The 23,065-nt window shown below is 42.8% G+C and overlaps 1 protein-coding gene across 1 annotated transcript in view; it reads right to left on the bottom strand.

The window, feature by feature from the left end:
* lamb2 (laminin, beta 2 (laminin S)) overlaps positions 1 to 23,065 on the bottom strand; it is an 81,692-nt gene that overhangs the window by 40,817 nt on the left and 17,810 nt on the right. The window contains exons 3-4 of the mRNA XM_080469521.1: positions 1,751 to 1,920; positions 1,388 to 1,523 (exon numbers count right to left, since the gene is read on the bottom strand). Coding sequence (XP_080325647.1) covers positions 1,388 to 1,523; positions 1,751 to 1,920 — 306 coding nt within the window. The remainder of the gene's footprint in view (positions 1 to 1,387; positions 1,524 to 1,750; positions 1,921 to 23,065) is intronic.

Here is a 23,065-nt window from a genome sequence, read left to right as displayed (position 1 = left end):
TGTGTCTGTGTCTGTGTCCATTTGGAAGAGAGAGAACGAGCGGCTGGTTCTGTTTAATAATAAATCAGCATTGCAGACAAGATAATCGTCCTGCGGGACGCTACAATAGTAACGCTACAATAGTAACGCTACAATAGTAACGCTACAATAGTAACGCTACAACAGTAACGCTACAATTGTAACGATACAATAGTAACGCTACAATGTTAACGCTACAATAGTAACGCTACAATAGTAACGCTACAATAGTAACCCCACAATGTTAACGCTACAATGTTAACGCTACAACAGTAACGCTACAACAGTAACGCTACAACAGTAACGCTACAACAGTAACGCTACAATGTTAACGGTACAACAGTAATGCTACAATAGTAACATTACAATAGTAACGCTACAATGTTAACGCTACAATAGTAACGCTACAATGTTAAAGCTACAATAGTAACGCTACAATAGTAACGCTACAATGTTAACGCTACAACAGTAACGCTACAATAGTAACGCTACAATGTTAACGCAACAACAGTAACGCTACAATGTTAACGCTACAACAGTAATGCTACAACAGTAAGGCTACAACAGTAACGCTACAACAGTAACGCACAGTGACTTGGAGAAGTAACTTTAATCTGCTTACTGGTTTGTAAATAGTAACACTTTAGATTACTCGTTACTGGAAAAAGTGGTCATATGAGAGTAACGCGTTACCGGCATCACTGGTAACAATCAGTCTAAATTCAGAGTAAGCACATAAAAAGCACTGTGCACTGTGGATGCGCTGCGCCGCCATGCGCTCGGGACGCACTGGTGCTGGAGACAGACGACCTCCTCGTCCCCCTCCGTCTCCAACTCTAGTGACTGAGGATGCAACACAAAGTCCACTGAGGCGTTTCACAAGTCCGTGTTCAAATATTTAATCTATACATTTAAAAAACAGATAAATACTGGGGATCTGAACGGCGCAACCTTCCCGGTGATCTATAGAAGGAAAGTGCGTGCAGATGTGCGTATGCACGGTTTTACCGATCCAGATTTTTTGGGGCGCACACCATTTTCAGCTTTTGGGCACAAGTACATTTTTAGTTGGAATCCTACGCGAGGTTTTATAAATGGTCAGTGAGTTGAACAGATCAGCTCTACAACAGCTGTCATGTTTTCAAGTTAACAAGTTAATCAACACTTCAGTGACTTGCTAAGTATAGTCAACTTGCTTGGGCACAGCTGGAAAATGAGATGGAATCCAATACAGCTGAAGTCAAGTTTTTCAAAGTTACTGTTTGCTTGTTTCACTGAATGTAGGAAAGCTAATAAATAAAGATCTATTTTCAGGTGGACATGAAGTTGTTTAAATGGAGTGATTGTGTTTGATGCAGAGTCTCCTCACCGTTCTCAGACTGCCACCAGGACTTCATCCGGTGAGGTTTGAAAGTAGTGATGACATTCTCGATCCGGTGATTGATGGTGTTGTAGACCGGGTCGTAAGGCCGCCTGGAGTCACAGTCGAAACACTTCTTCTCATCCTGCAGCAGGAGGTGAAAAGGTTGGCATGTAATGTCAAAGGTAAAAGACTTCAGGGTTCGGTAAAAAAAAAACCCTGGCACACTTTGTACGCAATGTCACACCTGTGTTTTAAAAACACACACACACACACACACACACACACACACACACACACACACACACACACACACACACACACACACACACACACACACACACACACACACACACACACACACACACACACCTGTAAATGACTAACGATGCAGTACGGCTCCTTTCTTCTCATTCCACACGTGGACGAGGCCTTCAGGTTCTTCTCTCGTCCCACCAGCAGGTCCCCAGTCGCTGGGTAGCAGCTGCCTTGGGCACAGCCGTGGCTGAGGTCCGGCTCCTGGACGGCAGCAGTGACCGTGACTAGAGACAGAGACCAGAGGACAGAGATGGATTACAGCGAGAGGAAAGGATCGGTGTAGAGCAGTGACTCCTATCCTGGGGGGTCCGACCCCTACAGGGCTGATGGGGGCTCGCAGCCCTCTTCATTTCAAGGCAAATTTACTTGATTACAAATTAGAGCTGAAAACTTCCACTTTTTTTGTAATTGTACAGGGTGTGGTGGGGAGTGGGTCGCTGGGGTTTGCAGTTGTAATAAATGTGGGTTCCTTAAATAAAAGGTTGGGAATCACTGGTGTAGAGAATCTTTGGATCTTTCATATGTCTGTTCAGTCTGTCTGAGAGACAACGTGAAAAACCTCTTATCATTTCTAAACTTCACCATAAGTAAAGAAACCGCAGGAAATTTTCTTAAACCAGCACCCTCAATGCAAATCAAAACATTATGTAGACTTTATTCATAACAGCAGCATGATGTCAAACCCATAATCAACACTCTGGCAGAGGTGTAAGTCTGAGTCATTCTAATGGTCAAAATCAGTGTTTGAACCACGTTGAAAGCTAAACTGTGGAACTTCAAAGCAGTCCTGGGTTTACCCTCAGGATACCAAACTACAAGAGGGAGGTTTCTTATTACTTCTGCTTCACAACACTAAAGCAGCTCAGTGTCTGGAGCTTGGAGGCATTTGGAAACATGCTTCTGTTTCTTCTCATGTTTTATGCAATCGGATAACCTGCCACCGTCAGAACCTACCTAATGACTATTCATACCTTAACTATAACGGAATCTATTTAATGGTCACAGAAAGGTGAGGAAAGGTCTGATGTACTTTAATAATATGATGAACTTAACTTGATCATGAAGGCTAAATCAAAGGATCATGGGATGTGCTCCTTGTAACTTTGTTTGTGTTGCCCTGGTTACGTGTTATAGTTTTACTATGTTTGAGTTTTACTGTTATAGCCAGTTACAGTTTGTGTATTTGTGTGTCTTTTCTTAGGTGGGATAATGTGCATTGTGTGTAGCACACCCCTCGGAGTGGGGCATGTTAGGGGTGATTCAATAAAGAACTTACTGAGCATTTCTGGCGCTACAATGCTATCTAGCAGGTAGCCACAGCGGCTAACCGCTAACGGGACTGTCATCAATTTTGAACCCCATGTGATTTACAACTGACACCTGTATTTTATTTCAAATGTCCGGGGTGCGCTGCTCTGAGGCGTAGATGTTTGTAGATGGCTCTACAATCGGTGTTAATTTTATTTTTTGTGTGAGCAAAGGACCGTTATGCTATGCTATCAATGATTTGACAGTTCCTGCGGCCAATCAACACACGCCTAACATCCGTACCCGTCATACTCTCACATGTACTCTTGTGAGAGGAAGTTTCGCTGTGAAAAAGGGTCAGAATGAGCTCTATGTTTGATTTTCTTTCCTAACACATTTTAAGAATTTATCTAAAGACTATTTAAAAGAGACAAAACGTGAGAATATCATGTGATGACTCTTAAAACCAACAAATATGATGCTTTCTCTGATGGCTATAGGTAAGACTTTGGCTTTTTGTCAAACAGGTTGATGGCTGTTTCCATAAAGCAGCTCAAATGGTTTTAGAGCAGCAACACTAACAATCGACCAGGATGTGCAGCGGCACTCGTTGTAAGAGAGCATCATGCAGTGGAGGCTAAATGTGTTTAACATTTTGTATGAATGAATGAATGAATGAATATTTTTATTTAAGTGTCATGCACACATGTGTCCAGCCCACATGGGCTTATATGACAGTATAAACATTAATATGAAGATGATAGTCATGGTATATGTTCAGTACAACATATAAACATTTCATCGGACTCAAGAGTCTGGATACAAAGCTTTCAGTCTCTTTGTTCATGCTTTTTCCACACATTTTGCCAACCAAAAAAACTTCATTTCTAAATAACCAACTCTGCATATTACCTTCTGCCAAACAAAAGAGATCAAGATTATGACGTTCAGTTAAGTAAGTAAGTCAAATTTTTGTATTTTGGTTAGTTTTTGAATGTGTGTTTTGTTTTAAATTGAGGTTCCAACACAACCCCAAGGGACTTAAAGTGAGTTACCATTTCCAATTCTTCCCCCGCCTAAGAACACAAAGAACTTGCTTTGTGTCCCTGGTGGCTTGGCGAGCCTCCCACTGTCATATTTCTCTGTAATATGCTTCGCTGTTTTTTTGGTGAACATCATAAGTTAAAAGCTGATCCCTCATCAGCTACAGCTGCTGTTTCATCAAGAGCTGAATCACTGTTGAGACAACAGCCACTGAGAGGGGGGATTTTCTCCAGACAGGCCAGCAGGTTACCTGACCCTGCAGTCTGAAGGGCTCCCAAAGACCTGATCTGACAAGAGGCCCCAGCTACCAGATAAATCTGGACCCAAAACAATGCTGGTCACACAGAGGTCAGCCGAGGCCAGACTGAAACACCACTGTTTACTCACAGCGAAATCCTGCAAATGGAGGCGTTAGAACAAATAACAGAAGCTCTTGTATTTATAGGCTTTGGACAAATGTTGGACACTGGAACGAGGAGACGGAGCGTGACGGGGTGTGTGAGAGCTCTGGAGCCTCGGTGTGACTGAAGAGTCGAGCTATGTGTGGGAGTTAAAATAAACCTTATTAATTTCAGGGCAACCAGCAGCAGCCGTCACACATTCCACTGGACATCCTGACGTGGATCTCTCCTCCTTCGAGCCTCTGGGACCCGAGTGTCTGTTGCTGTGAGGAAGAGGGAGGACTCGCTGTCAATCTCCAATCTGTCCACAACAGGTGCTAATCCTCTCCTTTACACATCAGTATAGTCAGTAAGACAGAATCTACATTACAGCTCCAAAACAAAGTCCTACACTGCAGATCTAATGCAACAGGCTTAGGAAACAAGGCTGACATTCATATTCCAGAGAAGATAAAAACATGGACGCTTTGTTTTACGTTACACTCTTACACACACCTGGAAGTTACATGTCAGAAATTATTCTGAGGCTGGAAACACCTTCACATTTAAAAAAAAGACTGGTTTTACTTGCAATAACAAAACTTTTTTGGCATTAAGCAAATTTGTTTTCCTGTCAGTCATTATAAAGTACAACATCTTCCAGAGGGATCCTTATAATGGTTTTCATTCTTCCTGGGATCTGACTTGTAGCTCAACTTACAACTCACTTATAACATGATGGCTTTAGATGAATTGAGTTCATACTGTTTTCATAACCCGGGTTCTAAACCTTTGTGTAAATTAAGCTAAACAAAGATAAGCTACACTAAAGATTTGCTAAATCGGGGCTCAGTTGTTTAAAATAAGAGACACCAAGCCAAGTCAGGCATGTGAGTCACCTTGCTTCCTTTTGAAACTCAAAAGAGGCATTTCAGTGTCTTGATGTATTTTTAAATTATTTGCAACCATTATCATTGATATCTGATGACACATGACTGCTGAAAAATGTTTAGTTTGTTGAGTGTGTCACTGCCTGGAAACTTTCTACACTGATGAATGTGGACAGACTCGGAGAAACATCACATACTGACACTGCTTTGAGGCCAGCTGGAGATCTGGAGCCTGCTGGGAACAGTGCAGAGGAGGATTTCACACGAATAAACACACACACACACGCACGCACGCACGCACGCACGCACGCACGCACGCACGCACGCACGCACACACACACACACAGGAGGGAAGCTGTGTTTGCCTGGCATTCAGACAAGTCTCAGGTTGGTGTGCGAGTGAGCAACAAGCAGATGAGGTGCACATAGAGTGTGTGTGACAATCACACACACACGCAAACCCTTCTGAAAGTGCTGTAATTGCTAGGAAACATTAGGATTAAGTTGGTGCCAATATAGTAATATAGTAGTATGTGCATGTGTGGAGAGTTGTATGAGTACGAGTCTGTGTATGCATAATACTTGTGTCTGTAATAATGAGATATATGAGTACAGATTTCTGTGACGAACCAAAAATGTGTGTGTGTGTGTGTTTGTTTGTGTGTGAAGTCAGTTTTGTGTGTGCGTAATTGTGTACCCAATTTGTGCGAGGATGTGTAAATATCTGTCTTCACCTCCACTGCAGACGAACTCTGTCGCAGGTGTGGAACCATTAATGACTCAACAATGAATCATGACAGGCTTTGCTTTAGTTTTAGTTCAAGAAACTGTTGAAATTTGAAGCCGTTGCTGCAATAAGTGCAATCTCTTCCTCTCCCGTACAGTGAGTTTTAGTTTGACCAAGGCAAAGCAAGCACCGAGGAGTTCTGCAGCCGTTCGCATGTTAGTTTTTACAAACTCTCTCATTTTATAGCTTTGATGCTAATGCTACCTCGCTCGCTATGTTTTGGACATTGTGTTGTCTGGACTGAATCGTCTCGCAGGCCACATGGTTACACTCATGTCCCAAAGCGCTAGATATTCATCCCTGACCCAGGAATTTATTTCCCCTCAATATTGTGTAAGGCAGTTATGTTAGTAGGTGTCACTGCCGCAGTTTGTTTTGAAATAACAAACTGCAGTTTGTTAATTTTGTCCCTCTGGAGACACAGTAGTGCTGAGATTTTGCGCTGTGAGCTGCAAGGAAAGCAGCATCATGGTGTTCAGAAATATGTCGTTAAAAACAGCGGTTAAACAAAATATTTTCTTCATTCATAGTAACTGTGTATTATTAAACCAGGATACAGTTTAGTACAAGAGTTGGCTTAATGAAGTTTTTGAGTTAAGGGAAGTGGGTTACAATATACTAGCAGGCTCCTAGTGGTCAGTCCTTTGCCTTACACTGCATCTCATCCTTACATTTTGCTGACTAAGTATCTCTGTAATAGAGCCCAATAATTACAAACATAGCCTGACAGGACCTGGATACGACCGAGCCCGACTAAAGTGATCCTGACGCCGATGTGAAGTTGTTGAAAAACTGTATCCTACGGGACCTTTAAAGGTCCTTGTAAACACTTAAAAAAGTTAGTTATGTGCACACATGACAAATATTTACACATTAGACAATTCTAAGAAACACCAATCGCAGTACAGACCTGAATCTTTTGTATACACACATTACTCACACATTATACTCATTAATAATACTCAAACTCAACAGACACACTCAATTCTCCACATGCTCTCACATGTTGTTCTCCATCCAATTAGCCTCAAACTGAGGGATTTGTTCAATAAGAGAACAACCTGCGCATTATGAATCACGTTATTACCAGCAGAGACAACAGGTGACATCATGGCCTCTGAAACAATGTGTGAGAGCAGAACACAGTGAAACACAAAGCACACAGCCTGAGAAGATACATCCATCCACCCCATATCGTGTGTGTGTGTGTGTGTGTGTGTGTGTGTGTGTGTGTGTGTGTGTGTGTGTGTGTGTGTGTGCGTGTGTGTGTTTGAAAAAGAGCAGGGATGAGAGACATTTGATGCGTGGTGTAATGACTCGGTGTCCTGCGGTCTTTTATCTGATTCTCTGAGGAGCCAATCATCCTGACGAGGCAGTTTTAGGAGCCCGAAAACGTTGTTTTTTTGTTGAAGCGTCATTTGTGTGTTGATGACGTTTTGTTAAAGAGTTATTGATGCTGGAACTTTACCAAGCTGCTTTCTGGTAATTGATCATCCTCTGCTATCGTTTCTTTACTGTTCTCCCATCATTATTATCCTGTTCAGTGTGACAGGAGTGAGAAGGACATTGCGGTCGATCACTGTTCTGTGCGCTCAATGATGCGTTTGAACACGACTTAAGAAAATCCAAACTCTGAGTTTCACATGAGGATTATTTATAGATGTGGTGATTTCAGTCAATGGATCAGAGAGCCGCCTGTGGCTCATGAGCCTCTACTGGTCAGACGATCACCAGTTGATACGGACCACTCTCATCACGGGGGCCAGCAAACCTCCTTTTAGGGAAATGTTTCTGGCCAAATTATGTAAATGCAAAAATTCAAGTAGGGCAACTGCATGGATTGTCATATAAGTATGAAGTTTCCTGACTCATTGGGGAAACTAGTGAAATAAGTTTTTGGGGTTTTCTGCATTTCTATTTTCAAATATCTACCTGAACATATAAAGACAAAAAAAGTCTGTCCGCCTGATTTTCAAGCCCTTTATTTATTTATATATATTATAAAGAAAAATTCCAAACTTTATGAGCTTCAATTTAAGCCCAAGGTGAGCGTCCTATATTGAAAATCACACTTCTTCACTGGAACTAAAACCTTAAGGTTTACCACAACCCCCCCGACTCTATGTTCAGGTTGGTTCTAGTGTTGGTACCTGGAGACCTTTGCATGTTCTCCGCTGGTACGCACTGGAAAAGGACAAATTCCATTCACTGAATCTTCAAACTACAAATATTTATATTTCACCGTTTTGTAATTCTGGAAACCCCCATGACATTAGAGCTGCAATCACGACAATAAGAAATTACTACAATAAATTATGTTTCTATAACGGTGCGTTCTTGCTCTGCAAATTCAAAATGACAGAAATGAAGAAAAAAAATGTGATAAATGCCAATTAATTCACCCAAATTTTGTGATCCACAAATGAAAACAAATTTAATTGATTGACTAATTATTTCATCCCTGGTGGCCTGAGGACAGAAACCAACAAAGTCGGCAGACTTTTCTTCTAAAAAGGCTTGTTGATCATTAGGGGCAAGAGAAAGAGCACTGTCATCTGATGAAACACGTGAAAGCATAGAGACGATAACATTATCTATCCAAGTGTTTGTATTTATTGCAAATCATGTTGTTTTATCACATGGTCATCTAATATTGAAATTAAGATTTCTATTGTCGCTGAGAGCTGGCAATAAATCAACCTCTACAGTCACATGAGATGATAAAATCACAATAAACCTCAGCAACAGATGTAGAAACACGTTAATCTCTTGAGAACAGCAACATCATACTGTACATCTGTCTGCGTGTTCCTCATCCATCCATTTTCTCCAGCTTATCCGTTTCCGGGTGGCGGGGGTGTCAGTCTGAGCACCGTCACCCAGATCACATTGCACCCATTAAGAACCTTCCTGCAGGTGGAGAGCCCACAGGAAGGTGGCGCCCGGCATGGGACACGAACCCTCTACCTTGAGATTGAGAGTCTCATGCTCTACCAACTGAGCTGGCCGGGGGCGTTCCTCATTCATATCAAGATTAAAAAAAAACACAAATCTCCTTCTCGCTTTTCACTTCACTGCATGAATGCCAGTTCAGTTTCCAGGGGACTAGACACTACGGGGAAACTTTTCCAGGTATGCAGCATCGTTTCATGTCATCTCTGTTAAAAAAAAACAAAAAAGTGTTTATAATGTTATATAAAAGAAAAGTTCATGTGACAGGATTATACTAGCAAGTTATGAAGAACCCCCCCTTCCTCTGTGGCCATTAATGGAGAAGCAAGAAGGAATGCAGGCTGACAGCTGAGAGCAGAGAGGGAAGCAGCTGCTGAGTAACCTGGATTTACTCTCTTTGTGAGGCTGGAACCTGGAGCCTGGCGGCAAAATGCATCCACCTGAAGGTGGAGCTGCGATTGTAGGGCTGGAGTGAGAACGGATCGGGGCTGATATTAGGGATTTGTGAGTGATCGGGGATCGGGAAATCCAACCGATCACCCCGCCGATCTAAAAAAAAAAAACAACAAAAAAAAACCGCGGTCTGCAACATCTCCTAATAACCACAACAATCAGGGACTAGAAGCTCCGGTCCATAGACCTATAAAACTAGAGTTATTTACAGTGGTTTATGTGTTTATGTGCAGAAGTCTACTTCTAAATTTCTATGTGGTCTGTCTTCTTCTGCTTTTTTATTGTGTTTGCTGAGTCACAGCGCCCCTAAAGGCCTGGCATGTGTACTACATGCCCTGAAGCCTCGTGTTGAGCCGTGTTCATAGTGAGGTGTGGATGCTTTTTTGGAAACAGGCCAGGGAGAAAAAAGATCGTTTTTTAGTCATGTGGATGTACTGTCAGTTTACAACAACAACTAAAGAGAAAGAGAAGAATTTTGATTCAATAAGTGAGTTTTACAATCATTTCTAGGTAAACAAAGCTTCTGCCAAAAGTGCTTTTAGCTTCAGACATCTTAGTTGCTCCAAAAATAGACTATTGAGTATATTTGAAATAGCAATGTAAGTATCGGTATCGGCCGATACTCAATTCTGACAAATCGGATCGGTATCGGGGGCAAAAAAGTGTGATCGGGACATCCCTAGTTCGGGTTAGACCAGGGTCAAACACATTTCAGTTCAGGGGCCACATCCAGCCCAGTTTCATCCTGAGTGGGCCGAACTGGTAAAACAGTCCCATAATAACTTTGAAATTTAAACTTTATTTTTCCTTTGTTGTGACATGAAGGTGAACATTTCTGAAAATTACTACAATCTCAACAATTTTAATGAAACCTTCTGGTCCAAGATACAGTGAAGTTTCCCAAAAATAACTGTTGCATTATGCATGTTTTTACAAACTCCCGCTGTCAGCATGGCTTTGAGGCAAATGTTCCTTCAATGAGGTTGTTATCTTCTCATCACCGATATCTCAGCTCGGGCCTCAGCGTTGTGTTGTGTTGTGTTGTGTTGTGTTGTGTTGTGTCTGCTCCTCTTGAGGAAATTGTTTCTTTATAATTTCTATAATTTGCTTGGTGGTTTGGCAGCCACATTGGAGAACGTGGGCCAGTTTAGTTTGCCAGCCAGGGTTAGACGCTTCGTCCTGATGGTTAAGGTTAGAAAGGAAGGAGCTTTCATTACATCTCTGACTCTGACTGTTAATTTTATTAATGACGTGTTTTAAACCTGACAAATAAACAAGACCTAAATTATATAAAAACAAAAGCATGAGCTCAAAAGCTAAGAAAGAGATAATTGACACGTTTGTCAACTAATAAAAACGAGACGAAAACAAACATTGGGAATCAGAAGTCATTTCGATTTTTTGAAAGTTATCCAGTAATAACACGCCTTGTTTTGTGTTTTGTGTCATCTTTTTTTTTTTTTATAATTATTATTTCTTAATAAAACACCACAAAAGTCAACAAGCACAGAACATCACAAAAAAACAATACAATACAAAATAAAAACAAAAAAAATCAATCAATCATAATACAATGGAATTGCTGACCCACAACTCTCAAACCTTTTCAATTTACACTTGTGGTGAACGGACAATTTTGTGTTTATGTTCTATCATTTGATGTTACGGTTGGAATGACTCAACTGAAACTATGGACGTGTGACACCCGTTCAAATGTGATGACACAACTTTATGACAAACTTATGAAGGTCACGCACGTGACGTCACAACATCTCACAGCCTGTGGTAAAATCCATTGAACGGCAATTCAAGCTTTGATTTTTGCCCCTCAGCATTGAATGCTGAGGACTCAGATAGGTCGAGCAATTGCAGCCACACAAGATCACCATCAACAGCATTCGCATCACCATTATTTATCATTATTAGCAGAAGGTTTGAGAATACAAGGACCGAAATGTTATTAAAGCAGCTGGCAGTCATCCTGAACTCAATACACAGGTGAGCATGACAAGATGGTCCTTCAATAATAATGATGATGATGATGATGATGATTATAATCATCATCATCATCATCATAAACAGGAGAACTTGAATATTAATGGAAGCCATTGACACAATACATCAGACCTTGTGGACATTTTATATTTTCCTTTGACAAAAATGTTTTGATTTATGTTCATGATTCACAGCAGTTAGACTTGATGGTCTAAAATGTTTTCAGAATTTGAGTTAAATTATGAATTCATTTTCAGAAATGTTTAAGTGTACTTTCACTGCACTTTCCTTGATGTATTTCTTATATATAAAATGTCTGCTAAAGAACCCGCGTGTTTTAAATTTTTTTTGTTCCCATGAAATGGCCAAGTAATTTAAAATTATTTTCAAACACAAAAATTAAAATCTGTAAGTCATTTGTTGAAATCTTTGAAAAATGTAAAATCATTTTCATTTTATGTTAGTTGACTAAAACTAAATCAAACTTTACTGTCAAAACTAACACTTATAATACTGAGTACAATTCTCTGTGTGTGCGTGCACATCTATCTATCTATCACTGCTGTGCCGACCGAGCATTTCTCTTAATGAGGAACATCCTCATGATGATCAGGAAAAGCTTCAGGTGGACAAATGTTTTACGCTGAGAGCCTCCCTGATATGTTGCTCACTCACCACAGGTCAGACAAACATAGAATACTGTGGCGAACTCTCACATAGATCAGTGACAAAGATTGAAGCAATTAAAAGAGTTTTACAAACTTCTTTGAAAAGACCATTGGAGGCTTGTATTTATAGAGATTTCTGAGACACTTTTAACCAGTTTTTAACTGACAAGACCAGTTATGGAGCCACGATTGCTGCAGTGGATTTTATAATAATTCCCTTATATTGTCTAAAGACCATATTGACATATGGAATGGAGTAGTGTGCCTAATAGGATATCTTTTCTTTTTAAATTAGCAGGGAAAGATGGTTTTTACCTGAAATGTTTCCACTGTGTCTGCAGTTTTCCTCAGAGGATCATCTGATGGGAAGTTTTATATTCTGACATGGCCATTTCCCAATCTTCCACATAATAGTTGAATTATGTTAATTTTGTCATTTCTAACTTCAGGATATTTTGTATTTTCAAGTGACAAATTAGGCCCCGTTTACACGACAACGTTTCACGTGACAACACCTAATCCGTTTTTAAAAAAGGAGTGTTTTAACTGGGGTTGCAAAATTCTGGGAATTTTCCAAGTTGGAAACTTTCCATTGGAATTAACGGGCATTAACGGACATTTTTGGGAATAAAACAGAAATTTACAAAATTGAAGGTTGGCTCTCAACAGGGAACTTAAATATAGTTGGGGAAAATATATTGTAGCATATTACACTCCTCAATCACATGCACACAGCACTGCTGACTGCAGGGCAATTGAGGCCACGCCCCCTGCATGCACTGTGCACTCGTCCATCACACTCACAGATGATTGCTTAAACCCTGGAGGCCACACTTTGAGCCCAAAGCACAAGACTATTGAAGTAACACAGTTGAGCCTGTGGATTATATAAAGTCAAGTACGTTTTTTATAATATTATGGGGTAAATATATTTGATCTATAATGGTATTAGTTTAACTAGCAAAATTTTATAAAAATGTATTCATACAGTAGCTATCGAGCTGGTAGGTTAGGTGCTAAATGTAAGGCGAGCTTATTATAGCTACCTCAAATGTGATGCTGTTTCTTCTCCTTTCATTAAAAATTTTGATTGGGACTTTCTTTGGAGGGTGGGTGGGGTGGGGGTGGGGGTGGGGGAGGGGGGGGGGGTTACTTTTTGATGGGTGGGGGAGTTCATGTTCATGTTTTTGTTGTTCATTAAAATAATTGATTGTTCATTGTTCAAGAATTAAAAAACTAAAGTTCTACTCAAATAAATCTGTTGAAATGTCATGTTTTTTAATTGTATTATTTTACATGGATGTTTGCTTATGACGAAACACAATATTTACATTTATGTTTGTATATGTTACAGTTTGTTTATATTACCCAAAATTTCCAGTTAATTCCCATAAATTACCAATAATTCCCATAAATTCCCTTAATTCCCATAGACAGTTTCCAATTTGGAATATTTCCAAAATTCCCCAGCTTAACTTCCAATGGAAAGTTTTTGGAAATTGTCCGCCCCTTTGCAACTCTAGTGTTTACACTGCAGCAGCGGACACAGAGACGATGTAGTCAGTAGCTGGGCCACAGGAGGGCGCTGTTGCTTGATTTCTGTAATGAAACTACACAGACGTGTGCAGAGAACAAAACACTATAAACATGAAGAAAATGGAGAGAACCCGACATTCGCATGGACTGATGAGGCATCAGATGATATCAGGGAGAGTCTCAACTATTAAACTACTGATCTGGATGATAAAACTAGAATATGGACCGCGAGTCAAACCACTAGGGGGCCGCCATGTTTGTTTACAACTGGATGAGCAGGAGGGAGGGGGAGAGATACACATGTGCAGTAACAGGCTCTGTAGCCTCCGTCAGTCTCTGCAGGAGGGATTAGTGGCAGTGAAAGAATCTTTCCACCTTGGGAGCCGGATTAAAAACTTCACAGATACAGTGGGTCCGCATACTGGTGCCGTGTAAACGGACCCCCCAAAAGTGAAGAAAGTTTTGTGGATACAGTCGTATTCATTGTCGTGTAAAGTTGTATTAAATCAAAATTAGAAAGGACAAAATGAACGTAATCCAGCTATAGTGTGCCTACAACTATAATCCTTGGGTATTAACTTCAAGGTAAAGGCTTAAATAATCTCATGACCATAACAGACTACCAACATTTTGGTCCTCACAGTGCCCAGTAAAATCAACTAAGTGCTAAAAGTTTTTCTAAATTACTGTTTCTGTTGCATAATACTGTAAGTTGATCACAACTGACTGGAAATTCACTATGGTAGTGTGTGTCCATCATTTACTGTCACAACCAATTAGGTGGGCCAGAGCAGCACATTAAAAAGAGTAAGAAAAAGAAATTAGAGTATATAAAGATGATATACATGACAGGCCTGCTGCCAGTAACAGTGTGGGTAGTTGAGTTGGAGGTAGTTAAGGCAGTACTGAACATATTAAACAGCAGGTTTATTATAGTAGCAATTAAAACAGAGTGAATGGCAGAATGTGCAGAGTGGTAATATTGTAGTGTAAAGTCAAGGTAAAAGTATGAGTCACAATTGCACATGAGGACATTGTGTTATTGCACATGATACAATACTTCACAAAACGCAAGGTTACTGAAACCACTTCGAGTTCAGGAGGAGAACAGCACTGAGGTCAAAGGCCACTCTTCTTCTCTGGGTCTCAAAGGCCAGACAACAGAATCCACGATCAAGCCGATCAAATGCAGGGACCAGAACCCTCACTGGGTCACTGAGAGGAAGACGAGTCAGGCCACACGCCTGCTGCTCGTCCACGTTATAACAACTATATAGGCGCTGATCCCCAAACAAATGCTGAGCCTTTCAGATATCCGATCAAAAAATAATTCAATTTATAAAAAAAAAATCTTAAGTCAATGACAGGAATCAAACCAGGTCAACTTGTTTATTAGACGGAAGCTAAACCAGTCAACCACTAGTGAAGCTATGATTTTCAAGAAATTTCTAGAAACTCTTCCTCACCGTGTAATTGAGCCTACCATTAGTTACCTTCACTTTCTCCACTAAAGTAAGAGTTTCAAACTCGTAGTCATAAATAATCGACCTAATTAATTTAGATTCTTAAGTGTTTGTTAGCTTTAGCTGCTAACAAGCTGGTATTTGTTCTACTCCTCCGGTTCTGTGAAGCTCCGCTTCAATCGGCACCAGCCAATCAGCTCTGAGCTTCTAAATGACGTTGTTAGTGGGGCTTCAGGCTTCAAGCCCCACGAGGCATCAAAATCACGTGAATGAATGAATGGAGCCACAGACTGAGCATGTCACTTTCACTTTACTGCATCCAATACACACTGCATGGTGAGAGAGGGGCGAGCTACACTAATGCACCATCAGTGTGGATCAGGAGGAAACAACCTGAAACAGCAAGAGGAGACCAAGAACCAGGGAGTTCAGTCCTCACACAGTAACTATGTGGTATATAAGAGGACGTTTTATTCACAGACAAGAAAATATTGTCGATAATCTTAAAGAATTAATAGCATACTTTGCATGCAGTCCTTTCTGATAACACCAGGGGGGGCTCAGCCCCACCTGCCCCTGATGACCAGTTGCCCCTGCCCGTCACAATGCTGTACAGGCGCTTCCTGTCCAGCAGAGTGAAGGACTGATACCAGCAGCATATGGAGGAACTAAAACACTTTCAATGGATGTGTAATAGAATGTCAGTAAGATGTTTTGCTGGATGAGGATTAGGGAGAGGTGAGTTCAGTTTTCTGAGCAGGTACACCCTCTGGTGGCACGTCCTCAGGTTCTCCTCCATGTTGGAGGGGAACCTCAGCTGGTTGTCAGTGATAGTTCCCAGGTATTTGTACTCATACACTGTAAAAAAATTATATGTTGACAATTAATTAAAGAAAATATGCAAACTCATTGCCTCACAAAAATGTTAACTTAGCTCAGTTAAATTATATGAAATTACTTCTTGTGACTTTGCAGTATTCAAACAAATTAAAGAATTTAGATTATGGTATCTTGTTCATTTTGAGTTTGCAGTACTCAAAGTAACTGAAAGCTTATCTTTAGTCGTAACATAATAATAAGGCATTTGTTTTATACAGCACTTTTCTTGACACTCAAAGAAGCTTTACATTGCATTATTCATTCACTCGATGGTGGTAAACTACGTTTGTAGCCACAGCTGCCCTGGGGCAGACTGATGGAAGCAAGGCTGCCATTTTGCACCATCAGCCCCTCTGACCACCACCACCACCCACTCACTCTCACAGGCAGTTTGGGGTTAAGTGTCTTGCCCAAGGACACTTCGGCTTGTAGGCAGGCAGAGATGGGAATTTAACCTGCAACCTTCCAATTGGGAGACGACTGCTCTACCAACCAAGCCATGACCGTACACGTGTGGACACGGTGTGGGATAAAAGTATCTGCACATGTCTGAACGAACGCGCAAAGGACACTGGGAAATAAATGGATTTTCCTAAGTTAATGTAACATGGATACATCAAGTTAAGCATGTTTCCCAACCCCAAATCTCACTTAATTATTTTAAAGTAGTGTTCTCAGCAGGTTGGTAAAAACTGACTTTGGTTAAATGATCTTTTTTCATTAATTTGTATGTTAATACTTACAGTGTACAGTCTCAACCAGCCTGAGCGCTCTCCTTCACACAGGTCACACCAGATTTCCTCAGGCCTGGATTACGAACCGTGATCAACATACCCAGGATCTCTCTCTGTTTCCTGGGTTGACTGATCCAGACACACGCGATCCTGATCACCGTTACTACCAAGCAGGTTATCAACTCTCTGGTTCAACCCAGACCTACGTGTGTGTTCACATGAAAGGGGCGGAGTTAGCAGCGTCTGACCAATCACACACACGGAGAAATCCTGCAGCGCAGTTTACAGATTACTGAAGAAGCAGTTATTCTCTGAGATTATGAAGAATTAAAACACATCAACCAGGCTAAAAGTAACACTGCTGCCGCATTCAAAGCAAGAACATTCCTGACTTGTTAATGTGTGACTTCATGAGGTGTTACGATATTATTTCATTTACGATATAAACTGACAGCACGGCACTGGGATCAATCAGTTTCACTTTATTACAGCTGAAACGGGTCGGGCTGAACTTCCTCACTGATCTTCTTTTAGTTTAGATTTCTTTGGAGTATCTCTTGTGTGAGTTTTGTGTTGGAATATTAATTCATCACCGCGACGACACGAGTAGTTCTGCGTTCCATAAATTCATGTTTCTGCAGTTCTGTCAGGTGTGATCATTAACCTCATTATTACAGATCAACCCTCGTGGAGCGAAACAGACCTGGAACAAGTCAAGAACAAAAACCTCCTTCAAAGCCTCAGTGAGCAGGATTTATTGCATTATGTCAAAAAGATTGTTCTGAATTAATTTCTCCTCTCCTCTCAGCACTGAACCAACAAACCAATCACCATCATTTAAGAATGGACGGGTCATTTTTCAAGAGATCTGATTGGTCAGGAGGCGGGGCTCTGACCGTTTATCGGCGGCAGGTTAGACATTCAGCGTAACTTATTGGGGTGATGAGTGAGCCAGCATTGTAGTACGGAAAACCCAGGGTCAATCCTTAAAGTTATCTTGAAAAGAGAAAATCCAGTGCCGTAGTACAGGCCTCTGGTTGATTTGCTGTGTTGGGCGATTATCATAGGTGCTGTTGATGCACTGGTTTCAATGGAAACCTTTATGGCCTCCTGGTGCTGTTAGAGCAGCTATTAAAAACAGACGCCAAGCGAGCGGAGCGCCTTAGGTCTCTCAACAGATTGGGAGACAGCAAACCCACGGAGCTGAAGGAGAACATGGTGGGGGTGTCCCTCGCCAATATCTTGGCTACAGGGGATGTGTACCAGTGGCTTCTGCCTGAGTTTCCCGAACTGACAGTCCCTAACTTCTCAGCGTCCATTGTCAAACATGGTGTGGAACATTATATCCCCACTACTGGGCAGCCGGTTTTTGCTTGCCCTTGCTGGCTGGATGCGGCTAAGCTGGCGATTGCTAAGGAAGAGTTTGCCACGATGGAGAGACTTGGTATCGTACGGCGCTCCGACAGCCCGTGGGCCTCACCTTTGCACATGGTTCCAAAATCGGATGGAACATGGAGGCCTTGTGGGGATTTCCGGTGCCTCAATAATATCACTGCACATGATCGGCACCCCGTTCCACACATCCAAGACTTTTCCGTCCACCTGACAGGAAAAGTGATTTTTTCCAAGGTGGATTTAGTAAGAGGCTGCCATCAGGTACCATTCCATCCTCAGGACGTGCCCAAGACTGCAGTGATCACGCCATTTGGACTTTTTGAGTTTCTGCGGATGCCGTTTGGTCTAAAAGGTGCAGCACAAATATTCCAGCGCGTGATGGACTCCGTATTAAGGGGCCTGCCTTTCCTGTTTGTATATCTGGATGGCATCCTAGTGGCCTGCGCGTCACCTGCGGAGCACCGATTACACCTGCGACTGCTCTTTGAGAGACTCAATGAGCATGGGCTGATTGTGAACCCAGCTAAGTGCTGTTTTGGACTATCAGAAATTGAGTTTCTGGGCCACTATGTATCCTCACGGGGAGTGGTGCCCTAAGGTCAAAGCGATCACTGCCTTTCCCCGCCCGAAAACAATAAAGTCACTGCAGGAATTCCTGGGCATGGTGAACTTTTATAACTGCTTCATCGCACACATGATGCGTCCTCTGTATGAAGTTCTGAGGGGCAGAAAGGCCAAGCAGGACATGGACTGGTCCCTAGAAAGGATCCTGGCTTTCGAGAAGGCCAACGTTGCGCTCTCCAACACCGCCATGCTCGCGCACCCATCTCCAACGGCACCGGTAGCGCTCACCACCGATGCCTCAGACTACGCAGTCGGGGCGGTATGTGAACAGTGGGCGGTTGGAGCCTGGCAACCTCTGGCGTTTTTCAGCAAACAAGTGCGTGACAATGAGAGGAAGTACAGCACATTTAACAGAGAACTCTTTTACTCGCCATACGTCACTTGAGGTTTCTGTTGGAAGGTCGGTAGTTTATTGCCCCTCACCTTTGCCATGTCCAAGACCTCGGAGCCCGGTCTAGGCGGCAGCAGCGCCACCTCTCTGCCATTTCAGAGTTTACCACAGACATTCGGCATGTAGCTGGAAAAAACAATGCTGTGGCCGACTGCCTCTCAGCGACCAGCTCGACTGACTCTGACATCCAGGTCTACAGGACAGCCGCCACGGGATTCCGGCTGAAGAATGCATGAGAGCGGGACCACACTCCTCTGTGACGTGTCTACAGGACAGCCCCGCCCCATTGTACCTGCTGGCTGGCGACGGCAGGTTTTTGATGCGGTTAATGCTCTATCGCATCCGGGTGTGAGAGCATCAGTGAAGCTGGTGGGGGCAAAGTTCATCTGACTGGGCCTCAGGAAGGACGTCAGGAGCTGGGCAGCCTCCTGTGTGGTGTGTCAGCGGTCCAAGGTACACCGTCACACCAAAGCCCCCCTGGAGCCTTTCCTTATTCCTGAGAGGAGGTTCGATCATGTGCATCTGAACTTGGTGGGTCCACGCCCTTCCTCCCAAGACTTTACTCACCTCCTCACCATGGTGGACAGGACCACTAGGTGGCCGGAGGTGGTTCCTCTGTCATCGACAATGTCTACTGAGGTGGCACGCGCCTTCATATCCACCTGGGTGGTCCGGTTTGGCGCACCATTGGAGGTCACGTCAGACAGAGGCTCCCAGTTCACCTTGGAGCTGTGGACAGAGGTGGCTAAAGGCCTGGGAGTGCAGCGTCACAGGATGACAGCTTTCAACCCTCAAGCCAACGGACTTCATCGCACGATGAAGGCCGCTCTCCGAGCCACCCTCATGGACAGCAACTGGGTCAACCGACTGCCGTGGGTCATGTTGGGCCTATGATCGGCCCCCCTCAAAGGAAGATCTCCACTCGTCGTCTGCGGAGCTGGTGTTTGGTCAGCCGCTGAGGGTCCCTGGAGAGTTCCTGCCAGAATCATCTGAACCTTGATTGGTTACAGCGAAGCGGCCAGTCTTCGAGGAGGCGGCCTGCAGGTTCAACCCAGTTCCAACTCATCACTGCCTTCCCCGGTCCCATGTCCCGAAGAACCTGATGGCAGCTGAATATGTGTTTATTCGGCATGACGCTAACCATACCCCACTTCAGCCACCATATGATGGCCCGTTTCACTTCCTGGAAGCGGGGCCGAATAACTTTGTGGTGGACATGGGGGGTTAACGTGTCCGGGTTTCAGTGGACCGGCTGAAACCTGCCCATGTCATGCCGGAGCAGCCAATGGAGGTGGTGCAACCCCCGAGACGTGGGCGCCCCCCAAAGTCACCACTGCGTCCCCTGCACCTGCATTAACCCCGGTGCCGGTACTGGCACTTACTCTTGTGGTGGTGCAACGCAGCCGTTATGGTCGAGTGTGCAGACTTCCCAAACAGGAATAAAAAACTGTTTTATTTTGGGTTTTTTGTTGTTGTGCCATTCTGATTGTTCGGGGGGGCGCCTGTGTGGTGTGCACCTGGAGGGAGGTTCTCGCACCCTGAATGGAGTGGGCGTGTTGGTGACGTGTGAGGGTGTGTTGGTGACGGGGACGTGTGAAAAGAGGAAGTGCGATGACGCACGGGGGAAATGTTTGACAGGTGAACTGTCATGCTGTTGGAGGCAATAAAGAAAAACCCGACTCGACTCCTTCGTCCATCTCAACCTTCTCTGCCTCTACAATATTCACATTATATGCACAATAGTTAATTGAGATATGAAGCACCTTATTGTGTTGAGTTATGTACGTGTCCTGTCCTCCTGTCGGTCCGTGGAGAAAGGATCTGGCTTGGAACTGGTCCGTGTGTGTATGTCGCCTTACCCTAACATTACAACAGGTCTTCACTTAAAAATCGTATCAAATACCACGTTTTTGTCCCCGACAAGAAAGAAGCAGCTATCTTCCAACATGCCCTGATTCGCCTGTGACCCATCACATCAAACATCCAACATCAAACTAACTTTACTTCAGAAACCTCCCAGTGATGAAGGAGACGAGGCTGCCCACTGTCGTTCTGTCCTATTCTTGGCTCACTTTGAAGAAAGTGCTCGTGAGATCTTTGTGCTCAAGCTGAAAGACAGTGAAATCTGACTCTGAGCCAGGAGCTGCTTCCATATGAGGCAACGTTTTAGTTTGAGCCGCAGGGCATGCCCCTTTCATTTCCAGCAAAGAATTCCAATCCTCTCAGTACCCCTACCCGCTCAGGTGAGCTCTGCTATTTAGTCTTGATTTTCACACTTTATTTTATTGATTAAAGTTACTTTTCACAAACAAAGCAAACATATTTGACATGTTACGAACTGGCAGCTGACTCTGCACTCGCTTGTCTCTATTTGAGGAACCTGTTGCTTCTGATGTAGTTGGATGTGACAGCAGTGTGGCACATTCCCGCCCCAGCAGACACAGTTTGCTGTCACACCGAGCAAGGTAAACAAAGCAGGAAATCAAGGTAATCTCAGACAGCCCGCTGACACAGCAGACCCTGGAGGGCTGGGACATGGTCAGAGTTGTAACACTGGGAGAACAAAACCCTGCTGCCAGGAATATTTAAACAACTTCCCAGCCAGATCCAATATCAGCTCGCAGACAAGATTAGCATCTGTTTAAGACTGGCGATGAGCTTCATACCTGAGCTGAGCTGGAGTGGTGCTGGAAGGCCTCGCAGAAATGTTTAGCACTCACCATCCGGCTGACAACTTAAGACCGAGGCAACAGAAAAGTCAACAGCCGTTTATTTTTAACTCCTCTCAGCTAATTAGTTGACATTCTCCCTCTCCGGGACGGGTCTCTGTCCTCTCTTTGCTCTGCACTCAGCGGATGGACGGTCAACTCCCACAGCCAAACATCCAGCTGTTCTCCTCCTACGTCGCCTCTTTATTGCACTGAGCTCCGACCTCCCGTCTCGCTCTGCTCCTGTAACGTCCACCATGTCAACACAGACTCCCTCGCCCCGCTTTGCTTCTGATAACTCCTTCATTCCTCTCTGACGGGATTTGGCATGCAAACGTCTTATAACTGTGAGGCCAGAGACACTTTTGTGACTTTCCACTAAATACCACTAAATATATTTTGTCTGAAGCTGCAATATTCAATTTACTTTATAAAAAATAAACACGTGTGATGTTTCATGACTACAATTAAGAATGTCTAATTTTAGTGGTTATTTGAGTTTTTTCCTTAAAGTCTTTTATTTTAAGCCATTTTAGTTGTTGCAGCTGTTTTGACTGGTTTTGCTTGTTTCTTTTTTATTTGATGCTACTTTTCAAACTGTTTTATCTGTTATAACTATTTTAGATGTTTCATGTTGTTGTTGTTTTAGTCATTTACTAGTTGTTTTTTTTAAGCTGTTTCAGCTATTTTCACCCCTAGAAATGTAGAAATGGTCAGTTTTTTCTTTGTTCTGATTTGAGTCATCTTACTTTCTTTTTTCGCCATTTTCTGTTTTAGTTGTTTTAACTTATTTTTTGTTGTTGATGCAATTGTAGTCAGTTTGGCTGCTCTACCTTTTTGTAAACATTAAATTTCCCGACAGCTTCAGGGAGCCATTACAGCAGGGCGAAAGAGCCACATGGCTCCACAGTCGCAGTTTGCAGACCCCTGTCTTAGAACGTTTACATCTAGAAACTCCAAAAACTAGCAGAGCAGATTTGAGCTGTTTGCCCAAATGGACATTATGATGACCCCAGGACTTTTAAATATGAACACATCTAAGTGTTTGTATTTATCACAGATCATAGGTAATTCTAACCTGGTTGGGCAGAATCAAGCCAAACTGTTGGGAACATCCACTAGTTAAGATTAAAACTCAAACAATAATATTCTTTATTTTTTTACCCTAAGTTTTTTAGTGACCAGACCTTTTCATCCAAATGCAAAACAAAAAGGCATCCGT

The sequence above is a fragment of the Lipophrys pholis genome (assembly GCF_963383615.2).
Source record: "Lipophrys pholis genome assembly, chromosome: 8".
In the NCBI taxonomy this organism is placed as follows: domain Eukaryota; kingdom Metazoa; phylum Chordata; class Actinopteri; order Blenniiformes; family Blenniidae; genus Lipophrys; species Lipophrys pholis.
Note: the sequence above shows the minus strand (reverse complement) of the source record. Positions and strands in the feature narration are given on the sequence as shown.